Source organism: Rhinichthys klamathensis, unplaced genomic scaffold (assembly GCF_029890125.1).
Source record: "Rhinichthys klamathensis goyatoka isolate OS25496 unplaced genomic scaffold, OSU_Roscu_1.1 h1tg000476l_1, whole genome shotgun sequence".
In the NCBI taxonomy this organism is placed as follows: Eukaryota; Metazoa; Chordata; class Actinopteri; order Cypriniformes; family Leuciscidae; genus Rhinichthys; species Rhinichthys klamathensis.
Genome location: NW_026606964.1, coordinates 701189 through 725638, shown reverse-complemented (window position 1 = coordinate 725638; position 24450 = coordinate 701189). Strand labels below are relative to the sequence as shown.

Here is a 24450-nt window from a genome sequence, read left to right as displayed (position 1 = left end):
AAGCAGCTTTACAGAAAATGCACGTGTCTAAATTACAATTTAGAGTTATCTGTTATCAGAGGTGACAGTGTAATGCATTTCAATTAATTTTCATTCAGTTTCATTGTTAAACAATGCATTAAGTTAAGGCAGAAACAATGAGCTCATTGAAGTAGGCAAGTTTATTTATTTAAATTCTTTAAGTAAAGAAAACATGTTGTTAAATGATTAGGAAACATAGAAAACTTTAGCATTGGTGCTTTTTTACATACTCAAAATATGAGTGTAAAAAAGTCAACAAACTGAAAAAAATAAAAATTAGGTAATGGTATATTGTTAAAACTGGTTACATAAAATTGGTATTGAAAAAAGTATATTTTAGGAACTGGTATCGAAGTCAAGGTATCGGTATCGGTATCGAACATTTTGTTACGATACCCAACCCTACTTTTTATCTCACAATTCTGACTTTTTTTCTCACAATTGGCTAGTTTATAGAATCGCAATTGTGAGATAAAAATGTGCACTTAACCTTTATTCTGTGCTGGAAACAAGCTTCCATACTTAATTGATCAATAATACAGTAAAAACAGTAATTACAGTAATAGTAACATTAATGACAAAGTTCTGACAAGTGACAGAACAGAAGTTACTGAATCATACAATGAGGATGAGACTTGTGTCAGTTGATGTAGATTTTTCTTTATCATTTATTTCGTGGAATGTAAATATATGAAGCTTTTCAGGACTGCTTAAAGTCTCTGACTCGAGCGATGAAACAATGAGTGGATGAATAAGAAAACCGCAAGCTTGATGTTTGATATTAATAAAAGACCTGAAAGAGGCTGACGCCAACTGCAATCTAACAACACTGTATTCGCACATATCACACAAATTACATCTTCATCAAACTTGAGTCGATCAAACAGTATTTTTGGAAAATCTGGAATCTGAGGGTGCAATAAAATCGAAACATTGAGAAAATCGCCTGTAAAGTTGTCCATTTATGTTTGCGATTGTCCTGCTTTCACATTTACAAAAAGAAATGTTTTATATATTTATGGTTGGAAATTTACTAAATATCTTCATGGAACATTGATGATTTTTGGCATCAAAGAAAAATCTATAATTTTGACCCATACAATGTATTGTTGGCTGTTTTGTGATCCAGGGTCACGTATATGACATGAGGAATAAAACGACTTGCTTCTTTGGAGCAAAGCAAAACTTTGGAGAATAATTTCAGTGCTCAATACACTCTCCCTAACGTCGTGAAACTTGTGAAGATGAATGTGTGTGTTCTCTCGGGAATGATCCGGTCTTCATCTCCGGCTGGTTCGGCTCCTGCCGACGGGTTTCCTCAGGAGGATTTTGCTCATGCGTATACTTTTCTTTGGATGGAGGACTTGTTTAGCAACACAGATTTTTCACTTTGACTTTGATTGACTGAGCACAACTAAATATGTTCGTGAATATACGTTTTTAATTTTAAGTGAAGACCTTAAGCTATGATTAGTACAATGCAGATTATAGCATGGGCATACTTATTTGGAAGTCATTAATTGTCAGTTTCCACAATTTTTCAAAATGAATTTTTTTCTTTTGTACCCAGTCAAAAAACATAAAAATGATGTCTTTTCACAGACGTACACACAGAAACCCCCCGAAACACGCAGCGGCCCACAGCGGACACACTGCTGAGCTCAGATCAGTCTTTATTAGCGTGTGTGTTGGGTTTCTGCTGGAGCTTTGAGATCACGCTGAGATCCTGTCCCCTCACACACACGTCCCATCAATCCACTCACACACACGTCCCATCCAAGGTCACCCGTCGCCTGCCGAAACGCCCCGGCTCAAGCTCACTCTGTCTGTCAGATGAGGATGAGGATGAAGATGAGGATGAGGATGGTTGCTTTCATCATTCTCATCAACTTCCCAGCATAGCCGGACTCCAGCTGTGGTCAAACACACACTACAAATTGCTCTTTGATACGGCTTTCAGAGAGAGAGGGAAAGCTGAAATAATAAAAAAGAGAGATGGAGAGAGTAGTGTAAGTGTAAAGAAGAGGAGAATGATGGGTTGCAGGAGTGTGTGTCGGGGGACGACGGCCCTGCTCTTGTGACAGACGGCAGTTTGCTATTGTCAGAGAGCAAATGCAGGAAAACAGAGGCCAGCATTAAAATGAATAAGATCCATCACTGTCCGCTGGCCTGTGTGTGTGTGTGTGTGTGTGTGTGCGCACTTTACAAAATCCAGTCCCGGTGCTTGGGAAGGAAATGTTTGTGTGTGTAGGAAAGAGGCTAAATGTATTTAAAGTAATTTGAGACAAATCTACCTTATATATGTAAAAATAAATAAATAAAAACATGAAAAAAATGCATAATTAAATGTGTAAAGCCACTATCATTTTCCAGGTCAAAACTTATCTGAATGCAAAATGTATAACAGTTAGTTTAAAGGTGCAAAACGCAAGTCTCTGAGTTTTTGCAGAACTACGCCCCCTCTGGCGACAAGCGAAACTGCAACCAGAGTTGTGCACGCTCATGGACCACACGCATCTTTTATTGGATATGTTTTATATTTCATGTTGTACTATTCTTCCGAACACAATTCCTAGTTTCTGAAACTGTTCACTAACAATGGTAGTAAAACCAATTCTGATTGTACATGTATCTAGCTTACGCTAAAGCATTACACATTTTACGCATCGTCATTTGTTGTCATACACAGATTGGCCGTATCAAACATTAGAGACTGGGCTATATCTTACCGTTTTATCAAGAAAAAAGCCAACTGAGGATCCCGTTTGAGACCAAGAGCAGACCGGAGATCTCTCCATTTGTTGAATGCCTTCCCGAGGTTGACTCTCGTCTTACTCCGACGCTTGTCTGACTCCAATTTGGCCCTTTTGGTGCCACTAGACAAAATTGTTCTTTTCTTTACTTTACGTGGAGTTTGCGTTGGGGTTTGGAATGGACTACAAGCCGGTCTCTTTGAATCCATCTTCTACCTTTGACGCACGAGTTGTCTTCGCTGATGCGGAGAATGGCGGCGCCGGCGAATACACAAACCTGCGAGACATAGCCTGGTGAGCGTGAACGCGCATGACGTCACGCCCAGTCTCAAATTCGAGCCCGAATCCCTCTTATATATTTTACTGTACAGGATTATAGAGGCAATCTCAGTGCGCGGAGAAGGGCTCATTCAGCCCATCAGGCAGTTCTTTAAGCATGTATAGGATAGAAAAACAGGTATTTTTAACATGAAAAGTTGCGCAATGCACCTTTAAATTGGTATATCTCTTAAATTTTTTTTTTATCTGAAAAAGTAAATTAATTATATGTATCTTCCACAAAGTTTCATTGTTCTTACCTCTTGTTTAGAAATTGTGATGTACCTCTTGTGGGTCAAAACGGACCCAAATACACTAGGATAGTTCAGCATTATTAAAAAACAAGTTTTTGTTAATTGAAATAAGATCAAATATTAATGTTATATGAATAACTTAAACTTAAAAAAACTTGAATAAAAAAAAACCTAATTCTAACAAACACACAAACATAAATAACAGTGCATAATTAATATTAACATACCACTGCTGTTTAGATATAGGGTAGGACCTCAGAAACATCTATATAAGTGTACAATGGAATTATACAAATATATTTATAAAAACGTAGTACAAATACAAATAATAAAAAGTAATGTTATGTTTCTAAGTTGTCCATACTACTATGTCCATATTATAGATGTCAGTGTGTGTAAAACCATACGGCTAAATATTATATACAAACACTAATGAGATGTTTTAATGTTTTCTGATATGATGCAGCTTATGATGGCAGCCTCAGTTTCCGGCTAGTGTGTATCCGCCTCGTGTCTGCAGCTTTAAGTGTGTAAAGTGTGTTCTTCTAACTGAAGGCACTTGCTCTTTCGGCTCATAGAGGGACGTTGGAAAGGCCTGGCATGGGGAGAGTGACCTGATTTAGTCACAATTACAGTAGATTCAGAGTCTCAAACTGTAAATGAAGGGTTTAATAATCAGCCGCTGACTTGAGTGAAACTCTCTGGGGTTTCAAGCGGAGGATCTGGGATATCAGACAGCCTTTGGTAATTGACGCACTGATGTTCTTCATAAGGGATCGTCTTGACCCAGATAATGATGTGATGTATTATTGGTCATTGCGTTTTCTTCTTCAGTTCAATAATTGAGGCTGAGCGATTCCAATCGATGGCTTTCCGTTTCTATTAATATAAGGTCACGTGTTCTCAGGCAATTACAATTCTTGCAGTCGTTTGAATTCAATTAATTTCTTAAAATACTTATCATTGTTTCTTGGCACTGAGTTTCCCCGTTGTAGTGCAACTATGGGACAAGTAAAAAACGTTTTAGTTTCAGTGTTTATTACATTTAATGTTTTTATTCGAAAATGTTTTGGGGTAAGTTATCAAAGTTCAACAGAGTGCTGGAAGACTGCCTCTGAGGATTGTGGGTAATTGCAAGCGTATGTTGCTCCTCATAAAGTTTGGCTTTTGAGCCTATCAGCACTGGATTATTAAAATGAGAAATGAATACATTTCCCCGGATCGCGCGTGTCCAATTAGTTCCCCACGCCTCCAGTGTGCTGTTAAACTGGTGACGTCGAGGTTCAGTACGCTTAAAGCAAGACGTGTTTGAGGCAGAAGTTGAGTTTTCTGTATGTTTAGATGTACTACATTCAAAAGGCTTTGGAGTCGAATGTTTAAGGGTTGACGGTGTGTGTAACAAATATCATTCGCCATCAGAGTCGGGCCTGAAGCTGAGAAGCGCTGTGGGCTTCACTAAGGCTTTGTTTACACAGAAACGATCTGAAGAGAAAACGCAAAAGTGGCGTTGCGTTATCACTTTTTATTCTGCGTTTAGACGAGCGTTATGGGTGGGAAATCTGCGTGCATATGGTGATGCAAAAGTGTGTGAAATTGGATGTAGTATGCACTCCAGGCGGCTAGGTGGCAATGTGAAGCACTGCTACACAACAACACCAAGTCCGCGCGCCTGCGTACAACCTTCCCTGTCTAGCAGACTTTGCGTTTTTACCATAGATATCCATAATAAAGGCTAGATGTCTCGTCCGCGCTGCTGGCCAATGGAGGTGGACGTCCGCACCTGGCGGCCATCTTGCCACAGGCAGCTCGCTCACTCGTCACATTGTGTTTTAATGGTGCATGTACTTTTTAAATAACCAAAACTTGCTCAATTTTTCTACCGATTTTCAAACGGTTTGGTTTGTTATAAACGTCAGAGATGTAGTTATGACACTGCATACTTATGAATAATAAGTGTAAAAATTAAAACTCATCCAGAATTATAGCCACGTTAATAACGTTTGTAAGAAAAGAAACCGTTTGTAAATCCGTCAAGATTTCAACGAGATAAGAGTATTTGTGTTCGTGCCGATCACTCATCTTACATCAGGCACCACAGAGCCCGCCAGAAATCTTGCCTGTGACAAGATGGCCGCCGGTGATGACGATAGAGACTCCGCCGTAAGACATCTAGCCTTTATTATGGATATCTATGGTTTTTACCCTTTAGACGGGAACGTGGTGGTGGAGCGTTTTTAAGATTTGCACTCTGGAGGGTGGTTTCACTTTTTTGCGTTTTTAAGCCCCAAAAACGCCGTCGCCGTGTAAACGAAAGGCACATCCGATAAAATATTTTTTCGTTTTCACCCGCGAGCGTTCTCGTGTAAGCAGGGCCTAAAACACACCTCTCTGGAACAACGTCACACAAAAATGGACGTTTATCGGAAAACTAACCATAAAGAATTCACTGGTAACTAGTGAGATCGCAAAACGAACATGATAAAAGCGTCAGTTTGTTGGTATTTTCGTTGTTTACCTAAAGGTTTATAACCCAAGCATCGATGCTTTACCACAGGTTTACACTAATAACTGATACATTTATAATAATGAATTAATTTGTGTCATGATTGCACATTAGTCACACAGAAATAAAGTGGTATTTACCGTTATTTCACAAAAGAAAGAGGACACACACACTTACTCAGCCGCGTCTGTTTATTTGCAGTCATGGGACAGTATGTGTTTACATCACATTTAGAAAGAACGATTTATTTTCCTCCAAAAATACGACCCGAGGAGCTTTAGCAGTCCCAGTGCAGTTATACAACTGAAGAACCCTCAGGTCCACTTTATCATTCACAGTTTCTTTGATTTCTCTTTGTGGAAAAAAAGAAAATATCCTCAAAGTTATTCCACATAGCAGAGATGCTCTGTTCTCGGAAAGTAATGCATTTGCATCAAGCCAAAAATGTCACTGTGGTTTGATGTTTTACAAAAGTACTATTTAACTGGGTTTTACTTAAAAGTGCTTCTCATTTCCTTTTTCAGTACTTGTTCAGATTAGTCGAACTTTGTAGATTTGTCTCAGAGGAGGTGTACGATAACCTGGTAGATATTTGATGTAATCTGCTCTAAATGGCAAGAGAGAAAAACAGATTATATCACCGAATCTAAACCTGTTTTACTCTACTTGAAGAAGAAGCGTGCAAACAAAGCAGAAGCGTACAGTAAGTGCAACAACGTGCTCGCGTCGTGCTTTCTTTCTGACGGCGGTTTTGCTGCGTAACAGCCGTCCCGTGCTCCAAAAATACTACTTTTAAAATCACCATGAAATCATAATTGACCATAATTATTTTTTATGGAATATTCTAGTATTAAGTATTAATGATTTATTTGTGCACATCATAATTCACATGCCTGGTAATCTTGAATCAGAATAACTTCTCTTCTCTGATGATGAGGGCGGAGCAACCTGTCACTCACATGAGATCAGCCAATAGCAAACCACAACCATCCAATCATCCAATCAATTCCCCACAGATTCAATCAAGTCCCGCCCACATTTTCACTCAGATATACGTTTTTAAAAAGAAATCTGCCAGTGCATCAGACAAAGTATACTTGTATTAAAGATGCCATTATGCTGGTGTGAAAGTCTTAATATTTTATGCATTGTTTCTTCTAAAGTAAACACTGTATATATCGTATCTAATATCTTGTTTAAATGTTTTTTATATTAAATTAATATAATAAAAAAATGGCATAAAACAGAAGTTGCACTATAGTCTTTTCATATCTATTGTGACATATATCAAAGTAAAACTGCTTCTCGATTGAGAAAAAAATGTGTTAAAAAGTGTTATTTACTGGCTTTCCAGTAAAAATATCCATTTTAAAACACATTAAGTAGTCATTGTTGCTGTAACTTTTTGATTTCTGTGTCAAAACAAGTATTCTGTTTTAATATGCAGTGTGAAATAGAAAGTTCAGACTGTAATTCATTAGCATTCTTGCTGAAGAACGTCCCGATTATGGAGAACTGTGCATTTTTACTATAAGAGTGCCTCCTGTGCATAAAAACAGCCCATGTGGTGTGTGTCCGCATGACGTTCATGAAAGCTGACATCAGGAAGGAAGTGTCATGCTGGCTACAGAAAACCGTCCTGCTGAAATGAGTGTCTGATCGATTGGGTCTTGAGAGAGCTATCAATCAGCCTGACTGGTAAATTATGGTTTTATTAGCGTTGAGCCAGACTGCGGCTCCACGGGGCGAAGCGGGGCATGATGGGACGCATCCACATACACCAAGCAATATGAGGAGGACTTCTGGATCTGTTCTTCATTAGTTTATTTACTCTCCGATGGACCTTTTTGACATGAACTCACAATGACTTACTGATGTCATATCACTGGGACTGGGATTCAGGAGGATGACAGAAGCATCATGGGAAATGTAGTTTTGCACCTCAAAGAAATTGCACATAGGGATGAGTGTGTGTGTGTGTGTGTGTGTGTGTACGAGGCCATCTTGTTTGACTGGAGGCTCAGAATGAAGACGCTCTCTCTAATCCACTTACAGCTCAGGAGGGAAACTCAATTGGTTCACCTGAGAAAGTAATTGATTGAATCAGAGGGCAGCGCACCGAGCCACAGTGGCATTGAGCAGATCGGCTGTCACGACACACACTCAATCTGACTCACTCACACTTCACAAGGTGAACCGAGACAGTTGTGCACAGAACAGACCAGTGGAGCTTCCATGTGGTGTTTATTTTCGGTTAATATAAGACTGCCATATACAAAAGTATTTTAATGCAATTAAAGTAATAAAAATATCCATTTATTATTATTATTATTATACGTAGCAGTAGTATTAATAACACTTATTCTAATATTAGTATTATCTTAACTATATTATTGTATTTCCTTTAGATTTTTAAACAATTTCCAATTTCCACAATTATCTTTACCCTAAAAAAAATATTATTTATATATATATATATATATATATATATATATATATATATATATATATATATTAGATACAGATATCTTAATATATGAGTTAGTGTAAATATATGAATACATATTATAATATAATAATAACATTTTATGTATATATATGTAAATCAAAAAAATTATAATAAAACAAATATATATATATAAAACATTTTGGAAAGGTTTTATAAGGAATTTCCACAACGATTAATTCATCGTAAATTAATCCCACATCAAATTTGGCTGAGAAATTACCCCTAAAAGAAATACATGAGAAAATCATCAAGTATTTACAAAACATTACAAAAAGTAGCTTTAGAAAGAAAATTTTTTTTTTGATTCAACATAGATTTTACTACACACAAACTTTAAGGCTACAATGACTGTTCTTTTTTGTTGTTGTGTTAATCAACATCCTATTTGAGACATCATATTATAAAAATATAATGAGACAAGAACTCATACATTCTCATACTGCCCATATTTACACATCAACTCATGTACGGTATTCAAAAAACCGTCCCAGGTGAAGTGTGTCAGTACACTAAGGTTAACCGATTACAATAAAGGTCATTTACATAGACAAGTTTTAAAGTATAGTTACAAAAATCTGCCTTTTTAATGCTGAGGGTCCACATGGTCAGGGAAGCCCAAAACATGGTGCAAGAAACCTTGACTAATACTGTATTATAAGGGGATTTCAGATTTGGCTTCTTTAACTTATGCAGTTGTACCCATTCAGTGCCCTTACTCTCACCGGTGAGAGAATTAAATCAGCCATTATGGGGACACATAATTAACTGTCACTGGCTCTAAAGCACAGTATTCACGGGGTAAATCTGAGCAGTTCGACCCACAGCTGCACAGCCTCGGGCGCTTGTAGCCGTCATAATCCTCTTGAAAAATAGACTGAAAATATGTGGGAGAGGACAACAGATCTGCCACAGAAAGGGGCTCATCTCCTCTGTGTAAATGAATGGGATTTTAGAGATGTGATAGAGAAGGCTAATGAGGCTGTCTGGGTCTCTGAGAGATCTGTGTGTGACAGCATTACAGAGCGAGAGAAGAGAGAGGGGACGCGGGATTAACACCTCATAAACAGCATCAGGCCAGCGGAGCCTGCACATGTGTGTGTGTGTGTGTGTGTGTGTGTGTGTTATAGACAGGATTACAGTTACTGTATGATCCTGAGATATAGGCAAGGAGATCCTCTCTCTCATCCAAGGTCAGAAAGGATTTTCTCAAACAAGTTCTAATGTAAAATGTGAATACGTGGATGTGAATTACAGTGATTTTATCACGACCAGGGTGTGTATTTTTTTTATTTTTCCTGTTGTGGTGTTTGCCTGTGTAATACAGAAGTTGCTCGGTCAATACTAAGGTATTATGAGTGATTTTGTGCCATTCAGAATTCACAATTAAATTTAGATTGAGGAATTTTACTGAAATTTGCAGTTTGAGTTTGAGCGTACGGAATTAAAATTAACTAATTAATTAGATGGATGGATGGGTAAGATAGATAGATAGATAGATAGATAGATAGATAGATAGATAGATAGATAGATAGATAGATAGATAGATAGATAGATAGATAGATAGATGGATGGATGGATGGATGGATGGATAGATAGATGGGTATAATGGATAGATAGATAGATGGATGGATGGATGGATGGATGGATGGATGGATGGATGGATGGATGGATGGATGAATGGATGGATGGATGGATGGATGGATGGATGGATAGATAGATGGGTAAAATGGATAGATAGATAGATGGATGGATGGATGGATGGATGGATGGATGGATGGATGGATGAATGGATGGATGGATGGATGGATGGATGGATGGATGGATGGATGGATGGATAGATAGATAGATGGGTAAAATGGATAGATAGATAGATGGATGGATGGATGGATGGATGGATGGATGGATAGATGGGTAAAATGGATAGATAGATAGATGGATGGATGGATGGATGGATGGATAGATAGATGGGTAAAATGGATAGATAGATAGATAGATAGATGGATGGATGGATGGATGGATAGATAGATGGGTAAAATGGATAGATAGATAGATGGATGGATGGATGGATAGATTGATAGATGGATGGATAGATGGGTAAAATGGATAGATAGATAGATAGATAGATAGATAGATAGATAGATAGATAGATAGATAGATAGATAGATAGATAGATAGATAATTGGATGGATGGCTTAAATGGATGGATGGATGGGTGGATGGATGGACAGGCAATGGCAGCCTCTGAGGAAGACAGACTGTAAAGGGAGTGTTTTAATCCACATGGCTAATCCTGTTAGAGAAGCACTAGATTAGGGGAGATTACGAGTAGATAAACGGGTTCATAATAACTCCTCTCCCAAACTCCGGGCCGCAGAAGATCTGTGTCTCCCACAAGCCCGTCAGTTCATCCAGGACTTTAAGAAACACGTTCCTTTATAAAAACCCTTTCTGTTTTTATCTCCCTTCTCATTCTGTCAAAACCGTCGGATTTCAACAAAGGTTCATAAAAAAAATCCTGGTTTTGTGAAGAAAAGCTCCGGCTGAGCGGTTGATTGTGGCACTTGCGTCAGATGAAGTTGTAATGGTGTTGACCTCTTCTCTGCGTCAGTAAACGTGCTAATTCATCACGTCAGCAGCTTCAGACTTCATTAAACGTCTCATCTATATTAAACTTGTATGTGATGGTCATCCTGCAGTCCAGTCTTGCTTGTCTTTGATGTATCTAGATGCTCAAAACTGTTTTGGTTGCTATTGACCAGAAGACATCAGTCTCGTTCCCCCAAAGCTCTCCACCGTGAACAGTGAACTCACATAGACACATCTCAGTAAACACCGCTTACCAATCTCTCCTTCCCCAGCTTCAGCCAATCAGAGCATGGCATTCCTCTGACTCCAAGGCCTTGGTTTACCAGCAACCCCCCAAGTAAACACACCTGAACCAGCTAATCGAGGTCTTCCCAGGCATACTAAGCACTCAGGTTTTAAATGTTTACCTGGTGGACTATAAACCAAGTGAAAAATCTAATAGACCTGCAGTGAAAGTAGCCTGACTACGTCAGACTTCGTACTTCCGCTCAATTTCATTTCGCTTCTGTACTCAGTCTGAGACAGCGGCCTATCTATCCGTTTTCCTCCGGCCTGAAAACAGCCGGCCAATCAACGAACAGAGGGCGGGCTGAGAGCCGTGACGTAGTCGCTAAGCGCCGAGTTTAAGATTAGGTCAGGGAAATCGAAAACGACTGCGGATATGGAGACGCGGATGCAATTCGCTCTGTTGTGGAGAATATTCCCGGCATTAGCAAACTGAAGCCCGAACAAGAAGAGTGTGTATTAAACATTTTGAATGGAGTTGATGTTGTGGCCCTACTCCCTTTGGGAAAAGTTTAATTTATCAACCATTACCGATCGTCAGCGAGAAACTGGGGAGCCTTTTGACAGGTCAGTGTCTTCTTTCTTTTCCGGGTCTTAAATATTGCCATGACATGCTGTAATCTTGCAATTAAGTTGCAGCATTTCCGACAGAACAAAGAGCTGTGTTTAACAGAACTAATCCTAACTTTGACAGTTGGCTGCAAATTTTTTTTGTTTCTCTCTACTGTCAAATATCAGTTTAGAGGCCCTGATTGTACCGTGGATGCGTAGATTAACTTCGCATAATCTGCTAAAGTGGTTTACAGCCATGTTCACTCCGGTATTTCGCTCGCATCATCAAGTGTTTACAGCAGGTTTACAGTGGAAGTTCGATCATAGATTTGAGTTCGATGCATGATGTCTGTGGTTCGATGCGGCTGTGTTGGCACATAACATACGTCATATATAAACTTATCTGATTGGCTTACGGGTAACCAATGATTTTAAACTTCAGACAAGCGCCCCCTAGCGAGACAGAAAACACTTCTCTATTATGCCATTCCAGTCTGGTATTACCAGGCTACAGTGAAAGAGGGACATGATGCTAACTAGAATCCAGAGTATCATAGGGGACTTTGTGTGGCTCTTTTGACGTGGACAAAAAAAACCCCTTCCCACAAAATCCGCCTCGCCACACACTAAAGCATCCAGCGCTGCAGTGATGATGTGTGTCCGCAGGCCGACCTGGAAGTTAGCATCAACAATGGTTTTTGGATCATTGCAGAAAATAAGCTCTGTGACCAACAACAGTTTCTGATTCTTACATGTTTTGTTCATCATGGTAGTTTTTGTAAATTTAAAAAAATGTTTTCAAAGTTTTGAATAGAGGATTGTTGTGATATGTATGTATAATTATGTAGACTACTGATGTATATATTTGTATATGGGATAAAATCAGATTCCGGTATGTTACATGGATTACGGTAATAAGTGTGTAAATTACCGCAGGTGTATGCTTGGTAACACATGGCACTGATGAAGGGTTGAACCCGAAAACCACTTTACACTTTACACTTTATCTGTGGCTTCTGGACAATAAAATCCTGTGAGCTTTTTGACTTATATTCGTGTGCGGATCTTTTTTTCCGATTTTGAGTTCCTTTTGGATCAAGAAGTTATCACTCGTCAGTTTGGGACTAATGTTTGACGCTACGCCTTTCCATCCCCTTGATTAGTCTTTCTAAATGAACATAACTTTTAATTTTTTCATTTTGAAGTCTAAATACATTGACCAGAAGTAAAATGCCAAACGTGGGCTATATACCAACTACACCACGGTCACATGACTTGAGTGTCATTATATAAAAACTTGCTCCTGAAATGTTGTTTGAATAGTTTTAGGAGCTTGATGAAGAACACGATGAGGCTGTGAGTATTAGTTTACCTGTTCAGTGTAATGATGTCTCAAACAACCTCTGTAGTCTCATTTAACAACTGCCTTCAAGACAAGTAAAAGCTTTGGGGGAAAAAAGCATAATGGGGTATTATTGATGTATTTTATGTTGAAAATATCTTGAGCTTGTGTTCACCATAGACCTTATTTCAGTCATTAATCCAAAACCCTATTCAAGAAACCCATCGACATCAGGACGATGGAACTTGAAGTGCTGAAATGCAAACTCATTTCCAGCGTCATCCCTGGATCCCTGTTGTAATGACATTAGCATAGCATAGCTAACTAGCATAACATTTTCCCAAGTTAAGCAACGCATATAGTTTCTTCAGAATTTGTAAAAATGTTAACTTTCTGTTTTGTTTTGTTTACGGATCAAGGATCACCAATGCAAAACACTATTTATCTTGGTGGATTGCGAGTGGAAATCCACTGCTGTCATAGTGCTAACGACTGTCAGATCCCTTTGCATTTAGAAATAAATAAATAAGTACGGGCCCACAGAAAGAGATGCAGGACGCAGGGAATGCATTTGCAATGATGCATTCATAAAAAGCCTCCCCATAGTTCCCCTGAGGTTTGTCTCCAGATCCAGAGAGCTGTGTCTAAAAGCACTGACATGTGGATCTGGGTCTTCCTAGTAGACTGGAGCGCAGGTGGCGAGCATTATGGGTAAGAAGCTCCTGCCGACCCTCATTCTCAACAACACAGCCTCGTTCAGGAGAAGTTCCTATGGGAGGAAGTGCAACCTTCTCACGATCAATGCGGGCCCATGGGGAAAGTGTATAACACTAAAAGAACATGATAGCTCACAAAGGACCAGAGATCAGACCTCAGTCACGACGGCCTAATCAAAGGAGCGCAGGAACAGCTCTATTAGTGCGAGAGATGGCGGAGGAGAACCTGAGATGTGCTGGACCACAGATGCCACGCTTCAGATAATAACTTTATTTGGCTTTTTGAGTTTTGCTTTGCTCACAAAAGCCATGCATTTGCATTTGCATCATGCATTTGACTTGTTTTCCGTTTTGTTTTAATGTTTCGCGTTTTGTTTTGAGATTTGTTTTTTGGGTTTTGTTTCTTTGCCTTGTTTTAGACAAGGACATTTTTTATTGGTTTAAGTTTTGTTTTGTTTTGAGATTTGTTTAGTTTGTTTGCATTGTTTTAGATGAGCATCTGACAAAATTTTGGAATTGCACTTAAATCAAGAAAAAAAATATTTTATCAACTTTTATTTTACTTTTTTTTTGTTTTGTTTTGAATTTTGTTTTGTTTTCTTTACATTTAAAGGGATAGTTCATTTTGAAATTAATTGTTGGTATGTTTTAGCTTACCTCAAGGGCATCCAAGATGTAGGTGTCTTTGTTTCCGCAGTAGTTTCAATTTTGATATTTTTAGGTCAAACCGTTCTTGTCTGTCAGTCATATAATGCAGGTCTATGGTCACCACCTCAAAGAGCATGCACAGAGAAGTCCAGATTAAACATGATTTAATGACTCGTAAATGTAAGTACACATTGATGGCCTAAGACACGAAACGAGCGGTTTGTGTGAGAAAACTAACAGTATTTATATCGTTTTTACCTCTTGTAAACACAGCCACGTCCAAGTGATCTGAGGGCGCTGGCGCTTCGGACTTTTCCGGCAAGCGCCGGAAAGTGCCGGAAGTGATCTCTCGCGCGTGTACGTCACTCATACAATTGTTTTATTTATTATAAAAAAAAAAAAAAAAATCTTTTACGACGGTTTAAACATCCCGGATAAGCGCAAATTAGTACCATTTTAATTAGCCGTCTTACCTACAATCTCTGTTCTGTGTAAACAATGAGTGACGTACACGCGCGAGAGATTCACATTCAGATTCACATTCAGGTGACATCAATGCAACACAAATATGCTGAAAGTTCAATTTGCCCTGGAAAAAAAGAGGTGTGTCAATTGTCTGTGCACAAAAGGGTTGATGTTTTACAAGCTTTTTTAGTGAATAACACCAGACGGAAAATTTATTGTAAAAATACCCTCAGGTCTCTGAGGCTTAAGGCATGAATTTGACTATTTTGTGACAATTGTGCTCAAAGCAAGAAAAACTGTTTTATATTACACTTTTTTTTTGTTTAGATTCTAGGTTTGCATTTGACAATTTTGTGACAATTGCGCATAAAGCAAGAAAAAGGGTTTTATCCAATTTAATTTTACGTTTTGTTTATATTTTAGGCTTGCATCTGACTAGATTTTCTGACAATTGTGCCTAAAGCAAGAACAACTATTTGCTAAAGGGACAAGACAAATAAAGCATCTGAAAGATTAAAAAGCCAGTATATTTTTTATATATATATGTCTTCCCCTCTTTCTCTCCAGGAGTCTCCGAGTAGCCCGACTGTGTCTCTGAACTCTCCACGAGATGAACATGAGCGGCGGATCTCCCAGTCGCTGTATCCCGGAGAGAGCCTGGGAGACCAGCACACCCCACGACACACCATGATGGGGAGATTGATGGGTAAGCTGATAAAAACACTCATCATTTTAGTCTTAGCCACAGACGGTTCAAGTCTGGTGTATCATTACATACAAAAATGGCCAGAGCTTTCTCGAACCGAAGAACTCCGATCTGATCGGCTGACTTTAGGAATGATTCTGGATTCAAGACGTAATTGTTTTCATCAGTCCAGATGTCCTTGCTTACCTGTAATTTCTGCTTTCCACATATAGTATATCCGGAATGTCATTAAAAGGAAATGGGTCAATTTGCGTGTCATTCGAAGATCTTTTGCTGTCTGAAGGGGCTTTCACACTGTGTAGTTATAGGAACTCAGTTATAGGAACTAGCCACGAAGAACTCATTTTCCCCTAGAGTAATTTTCCTGGTTGCATTTGCACCACCTGTAGGAACTCTGAAGTGACATGATCCAGCATAGGCGACGTCATTTAGGCGCACCGTGATTGGTTGAGAAGTGCCTGGACTTCGGTCCATCTATCACTGTTTTCCATGTCCGTGGAGTAAGTACATGTAAACTGTGTGTTTGCATTGCTTTTTTATAAATGGCCTGTGCCAGTGTTTTGCATGGCATGCATTCAGACAATCAACTTAAACTTACGTCATTGGTAGTTTCTAATGTGCTGGGTTAGACACAAGCAGCAACCTTCCCATCTCTCTCGTGAATCCAACACGGAAGTGACTTAAACTGCAATTCATCGACTGGCCTCTAGAGACAGGCTGCAAAAGAGAGTCAATCCCATAGACCCCCATGTTAATATACCCAATTTTACAGCAGAAAATTATGTTCACAGCCTGGTACATAAAGTGGTTTTGGTCTATATAGCTAATTTTGCCCTTCATGACAACTGTGAGAGAGGTGGATTTATTTATAACTCATCCGTTTAAATTATATTAAGCCTTAAAGTTGTGCATAATTAAGGGCGTGGCCACTTGAGTGACAGGTGGGTTGGCGCTGCTGTCACTACTAGCTGTTTGTCTGCTGTGTGTTAGCGTCACGTCACCTCAGCTAATCCCGCCTCACTGCGGGAGTTTATCCGGGAGTGATGCGCTGCCAAGATGGCGACGGCCGGCTCCGCCCACTTTGGGCTTCAAAAATGCTCTTCAGAAACACTACGGGTGACGGCACGGACACAACAACCATATTTTTTCACACAGTCCATGGTTAGACACTACTATGAAGTCTAATTTAGGCGTATAGCTAAAATCGGTCATGGTTCATTTGGTGCGAACACACACAAAAGTGAGTATTTCCGCCTTTAGATATAGGAACTATGAAAGCGTTCCTCTGGTGTGAAAGCCCCTTATGTGGATGGTTCTTGGTCAAAATAGCTGGAATGTGGGACAGTCTTTATGGTGATAGTCATATTTTTGCTCTGCAAGATGCGATGTACAGTATTCACACACAAATGTATAGTATTCACACACACACATACTGTTTATATAGGTCTTGACCTTCTGTTTCCATTCCCACCTGTTTCCACCGGACATGTACGCTTTAAATACACAGATGAATCAACACCTGGACACACACAGGCTCAGCCCAGCCAGTCCCAGCATGCTCCTGTGGTTTCGTAAATGGGGGTTAATGTCATTTTCAAGCCTCTGTCTCATCCAGCATGACTCTTTCAAGTCAGTCCTGATTTTTCTCAAACTCCACTCCATTTCTAGTCCTGCCAGACAATTGGAATCGACAGACCAATCCTTTCACCGTCATGCTTGTCATTTCACAATCGACTACTCAGTCTTGAACAATAAGCTCTTTAGTACCCGACGCAAACCCTGATCTTTCTCCTCTTCATCCTCTGCTCTTCTTCCACTTCTTGTTCTCTCTCATCTTCTTGTTCTGAGCTTGTCTTCTGCGTGGGTTTCTCACTGCAGTGTGATTATGAGTCAGTCAATGACGTTTGTTCTCCTCATCAGAGTTACAGTGGCAAAAGCGGCTGATGGCCGGGGGGGGGGGGGGGGGGGGGTGTATAGTGGTCGATAGAATAATAATATATTTTATTTTTATCAATAATACTATATATCATGTTATATATATACACTCACCTAAAGGATTATTAGGAACACCTGTTCAATTTCAAATTAATGCAATTATCTAATCAACCAATCACATGTCAGTTGCTTCAATGCATTTAGGGGTGTGGTCCTGGTCAAGACAATCTCCTGAACTCCAAACTGAATGTCAGAATGGGAAAGAAAGGTGATTTAAGCAATTTTGAGCGTGGCATGGTTGTTGGTGCCAGACGGGCCGGTCTGAGTATTTCACTATCTGCTCAGTTACTGGGATTTTCACGCACAACCATTTCTAGGGTTTACAAAGAATGGTGTGAAAAGGGAAAAACATCCAGTATGCGGCAGTCCTGTGGGCGAAAATGCCTTGTTGATGCTAGAGGTCAGAGGAGAATGGGCCGACTGATTCAAGCTGATAGAAGAGCAACTTTGACTGAAATAACCACTCGTTACAACCGAGGTATGCAGCAAAGCATTTGTGAAGCCACAACACGCACAACCTTGAGGCGGATGGGCTACAACAGCAGAAGACCCCACCGGGCACCACTCATCTCCACTACAAATAGGAAAAAGAGGCTACAATTTGCAAGAGCTCACCAAAATTGGACAGTTAAAGACTGGAAAAATGTTGCCTGGTCTGTTGAGTCTCGATTTCTGTTGAGACATTCAGATGGTAGAGTCAGAATTTGGCGTAAACAGAATGAGAACACGGATCCATCATGCCTTGTTACCACTGTGCAGGCTGGTGGTGGTGGTGTAATGGTGTGGGGGATGTTTTCTTGGCACACTTTAGGCCCCTTAGTGCCAATTGGGCATTGTTTAAATGCCACGGCCTACCTGAGCATTGTTTCTGACCATGTCCATCCCTTTATGGCCACCATGTACCCATCCTCTGATGGCTACTTCCACCATGTCACAAAGCTCGAATCATTTCAAATTGGTTTCTTGAACATGACAATGAGTTCACTGTACTAAAATGCCCCCCACAGTCACCAGATCTCAACCCAATAGAGCATCTTTGGGATGTGGTGGAACGGGAGCTTCGTGCCCTGGATGTGCATCCCACAAATCTCCATCAACTGCAAGATGCTATCCTATCAATATGGGCCAACATTTCTAAAGAATGCTTTCAGCACCTCGTTGAATCAATGCCACGTAGAATTAAGGCAGTTCTGAAGGCGAAAAGGGGTCAAACACAGTATTAGTATGGTGTTCCTAATACTCCTTTAGGTGAGTGTATATATATATATATATATATATATATATATATATATATATATATATATATATATATATATTAGTGCAGGGTAACGATTAATTGCGATTAATCACATCCAAAATAAATGTGTGTTTACATAATTTATGTGTATGTACTGTGTATATTTATTTTGTATATATAAATACACACATACGCATGTATATATTTATTTAAGAAATATTTGCATATATACTGTATATATATATATATATATTTATACATAATTTATATTATATATAAATATAAATACTTTAATATATAAATAACAAATTTTTAAAATATATGCATGCATGTTTGTGTATTTATATATACAAAATAATTATACACAGTACACACACATGTATTATATAAACACAAATTTGTATTTTGGATGCGATTAATCACGATTAATCGTTGCCCAGCACTATAAAAACAAAATCAGATCTCAGTATTGTCTTTCACCTTGTCTCTCTGTTTTTCACTTCTCATTCTTTCCTAGTTGGTTTGCACAAATGTATGCATTGCCACTTTATTCTAAAAGCATGCGAGTGAATGTTCCCCATCTCCTGTGCGGAGAAACTCTAAAACTTCTCAAACAGAAGCACTTCAGAGAGTTTAGCTCTACATCTTCTCCGGTGGAAAGGAAAAAGGAAAAGTTTGAGAAAGTTTACCTCGGGGATGATGGCACCCTTCAGCTATTGTAGGCCTGACACGTTGTCATATATCTCATAAACTTTAGTTTTCTCGCCACATGCACCTGAGAATTGTTTCGCCACTTGTCAGTCACTTGCATGACATGTTATTTGTGTTTGTGAAAACATGAAAAATGCAACAATAACAGATGACACATTGAATGGCCCATTACTGACGCTCTGAATGACAGAATGTCTGTGCCGTAACTTTGGGCGCTGTAGGACGAGAGGTTGGACCTTGATGTATGTGTTTGTCAGAGGTCATCTTCTAAAGGCCCCGGGTGAAGCCCTGCCCGACGCCGCGTGCTGCATCACTGTCAGGGAAATAGTCTTCAGGAGCCACAACGCCTTACACACATATTTGCTGTCACTCAGGAAGGAGCAGACATGCGGGTTTGAGCTACAAGGTTAGCGAGATAATGTCGTCTCGCGTGGCTGTTATGACAGGTCGGGATGAGGAATGAAACTTTAAAGCTTGAAAACAGACTGAAATGGGGGGAAAAAACTCACAGGAATAAAGTGCAAAAGTACAAATTGATAGTTGACACATTTTAGGGTACAATTTTTATATGACTGGATAAAGGAAAGTGTTAATCTTAGGTTGTGTAACTGGTCTCCATGTTCATTTGGTTAGTTAGTTTCTTGTTTTTGTCTTTATTTAAACCTGTCACTATTTCATTATAAACAGTCTTGCAACTAAATAACAAACACATAAATAAATACATAAACGGTGTAATTCATCTGAATTAAAGTACGTAAAAACAAAAAAAATCAACATGTTGCAAAATGTATCTATCTATCTATCTATCTATCTATCTATCTATCTATCTATCTATCTATCTATCTATCTATCTATCTATCTATCTATCTATCTATCTATCTATCTATCTATCTATCTATCTATCATCTATCTACAGTATCTATCTCTCTACAGTATCTATCTATCTACAGTATCTATCTATCTATCTATCTATCTATCTATCTATCTATCTATCTATCTATCTATCTATCTATCTATCTATCTATCTATCTATCTATCTATCTATCTATCTATCTACAGTATCTATCTACAGTATCTATCTATCTACAGTATCTATCTATCTACAGTATCTATCTATCTATCTATCTATCTATCTATCTATCTATCTATCTATCTATCTATCTATCTATCTATCTATCTATCTATCTATAGTATCTATCTATCTATCTATCTATCTGTCTGTCTGTCTGTCTGTCTGTCTGTCTGTCTGTCTGTCTGTCTGTCTGTCTGTCTGTCTATCTATCTATCTATCTATCTATCTGTCTGTCTGTCTGTCTGTCTGTCTGTCTGTATGTCTGTCTGTCTGTCTGTCTGTCTATCTATCTATCTATCTATCTATCTATCTATCTATCTATCTATCTATCTATCTATCTATCTATCTATCTATCTATCTATCTATCTATCTATCTATCATCTATCTACAGTATCTATCTCTCTACAGTATCTATCTATCTACAGTATCTATCTATCTATCTATCTATCTATCTATCTATCTATCTATCTATCTATCTATCTATCTATCTATCTATCTATCTATCTATCTATCTATCTATAGTATCTATCTATCTATCTATCTATCTATCTATCTATCTATCTATCTATCTATCTATCTATCTGTCTGTCTGTCTGTCTGTCTGTCTGTCTGTCTGGCTGTCTGTCTGTCTGTCTGTCTGTATGTCTGTCTGTCTGTCTGTCTGTCTGTCTGTCTATCTATCTATCTATCTATCTATCTATCTATCTATCTATCTATCTATCTATCTATCTATCTATCTATCTATCTATCTATCTATCTATCTATCTATCTATCTATCTATCTATCTATCTATCTATCTGTCTCTCTATACTGGCAGGCATAAATAAAGACAAGGAACATGATAATAATGATTAAAACCAATAAAAACATAAATGTAAAAAAAGCAGTGTCCTGAGAAATGTTGCATGTGTAAAGTCTAGTGTGAACTCGTCTGAAGTCACATTTGGTTTCAGTGTAATTCACCACTGTAGTGCATGTGTTTGACATTTCAGACAGATCACGTCCTGAAAAAAAACAACAAAAAAAAACAATTTGAAATGGGATCTGACCTTTGAAACTGTAATGCATTTCCGAAAAATCAGATTTGATTTGTTTTTCAACCCAAATACGAATGATTTCACGTCACTCTCTGCTGTTCAGGTTGCAAATAATTAAATTTGCCTCTTCTTTCCATCTTTTCTTGTCACATGTAACATATTCCTTCTTCCTAGAGGTGAGGTGTGAAATTGCACCTTTTCTGTCGAGCAGCCGTGCTGTAATGTTGGATTCTTGTAGTCTTTCATGTTCGAGTTGCACTTAGTGCTACTTTAACAAGTTAAACACAGTTAAAGTGACACACAGAGGGACTTTTTTCAATCATTTAAGGGAATGCGCTGTACCAATTTGAATTTGCCCTTCACAAGTGTTGATTTGGAGAGAGTAATGCCTCTAAGTGTGTGACGGGAAAGGTTAGCCCCATTAAACAGCGGAAATAGGCACTGTGGCTAATGCTCGTACCAAAAAACGGGGTCCATTAATAGTCCTGCGTGTAAAACGGCGTTTCTGTGACTGCTGCTCCTGGAGACTCACTATATTCTGCCCATACAGAGACATATTGAGTATATTCTGAATGAATCTACCTCTGAATGACAGTCATTACAGTTGCGAATGCACTTCAGGTAATCACAGTGGAAGAACATTTCCGAGTGTAGTCCTTTAGACAGAGTACTGGAAATCATCTCCGGCACCTTTGAACAGGCAGAAAAAAAGAGAAAGAAGTCATATTGCCTGTAGGATAAGTTAATAAGCCATGTTGGATTAACACATGTATATGATGATATATATAATAATAGTTAGGCTACATAATATAGGCTGTTACCACGTTACATTGTGAGGATGGTAATTTTGAAGTCATCATTTGTGACATTCAGCGACTCTTCTGTGAAATCTGTTTGTGCTTCGGCTAACAATTTGGCTGGCGATTAAGCTTGTGATTTGCTCAAAAGACTTGTGATTCAGATAACAATTTGACTAGTAATTTAGCTTGTGATTTACTTAGCAAATTGGTTAGCTTGTAAATTGGTTATTGTTTAGTTAAGCAATAAAGCTGTGATGTTGCTATGATTTGACTAGAATTTTAGCTTGTGATTTGGTTAATGAGTAAGCAATAAGGTACGAGAGGCTGTGCTGTATCGTGAATAAGTAACGGCTGGAGGGCGTTGTTAGGCACGACGCGAAGCGGAGTGCCTGCAACCCCTTCAGCCGTTACTTATTCACGATACAGCACTTGCCTCGAGTACCTTATTGCTTTTATAAAACGGTTGCCACACAATAAAAATATTAAAGCCGAAAAATATGTATCTATGCAACTTTCATGAAGTAAAATCACTAAAAGCCTGCCTTCCGCTGGAAAAAATAGTCCCGGAACGTGAACAGCAACAGAAGTTACATATATTATTTCGCCAATAGATGGCGGCAAAGACTGTCTTTATGAGTGAGTGAGTGAGTGAGTCTGTAGAGAAGGCTTTTGAAAGGACTCGAACTTGTGATCACGGAGAAGACAGACGCAACTGACAGATGACTAACGTTATGCACGGAAAACCCCATGACTGTTAAAAGGACAAAATATGCAGCGGACATTCAAACGCATTTTTTTATTATGAATATAGGACTGACCTGAAGGAAAATGCTACGTCTACTGTAAATGCAGGTACACTCGCTTACTCGATCTCTCACAATGCTCTGCTCTAGCTTTAAATGAACAATATCAATGAGATGAAACATCTGTTTAAGTTGCTAAGAGTGGTTGCTAGGGGTGTTGTGTAGTGATACATAGAACCGTTGGGTGAAGCGGTCATAGCCGTGTTTTATCGTGAATAAAGCACAGCTATTGACCAATCAGAATCAAGGATTGGAACTAACCGTTTTATAATTAGCAATAAGGCTTGATATTTAGATAATATTTCAGCTTGGTTTAGTTAGTGATTTGGCTAGTGATGAAGCTTGTGATTTGGTTAGCGTTTACCTAGCCGTAGGCCTAACTCTTGTGATTCAGCTTGCGATTTGACTAGTAATTTAGCTTTTGATTTATTTAACAATTTGGTTAGCGATTAAGCTTTTGATTTGTTTGGTAATTAGCTAGCAGCTTGTGATTCACCTACGATTTAACTAGTGGTATATATTGTAATTTACTTAGCAGTTCGGTTTGTGATTGGCTAGCAATTGCAACTGTGTGTTTTGTAACTGCTAAATTACTTACATGTACCGTACCTTTAATCATTATGCACACACTTTTATCCAAGTATGCAGAATGCTACAACAAAATTGATTCATCTGAGGGAGACGCAGACATTGGGGAAATGCTTTGGAAACTCGTATATCAGAGCGCTAATTATCTTTAGACTTCTTTTATTCCTTAAACATAAAACTAATTAACAGGAAAGCTAATGGTGCTTGTCTTTGCAGCTGCATTAGCGATTAAACGTAACTTTTATTTTTATTTTTCATGTGCTTCCTCTGATGTTTTGTCCTCCACCAAAACATTAAGTTGCAAATTAATGAATCCTGAAGCTTACTGTAAGCTTGTAATATTTTATCTGTGTAATATCTGTTCTCATATAAAGAGATAAAAGAGCCTTAACACTAAAGCTTGTGAGTCAGAGTGATGGGTAGGGCTTAAATCACATTGATTGCCCGCAGTGGCTGTCAGTCAGAGTAATGGGCGGGGCTTAATCTGACCGTTCCATCACATTGATTGGCCACATGGCTGTCAGTCAGAGTGATGGGTGGGGCTTAAAA

At 38.7% G+C, this 24450-nt stretch overlaps 1 protein-coding gene across 7 annotated transcripts in view; it reads left to right on the top strand.

Annotated features, from left to right (window-relative positions):
- pard3aa (par-3 family cell polarity regulator alpha, a) overlaps positions 1 to 24450 on the top strand; it is a 516365-nt gene that overhangs the window by 296205 nt on the left and 195710 nt on the right. For all 7 annotated transcript variants that reach the window (XM_056237053.1, XM_056237055.1, XM_056237056.1 and 4 more), the window contains one exon: positions 15520 to 15658. In XM_056237053.1, coding sequence (XP_056093028.1) covers positions 15520 to 15658 — 139 coding nt within the window. The remainder of the gene's footprint in view (positions 1 to 15519; positions 15659 to 24450) is intronic.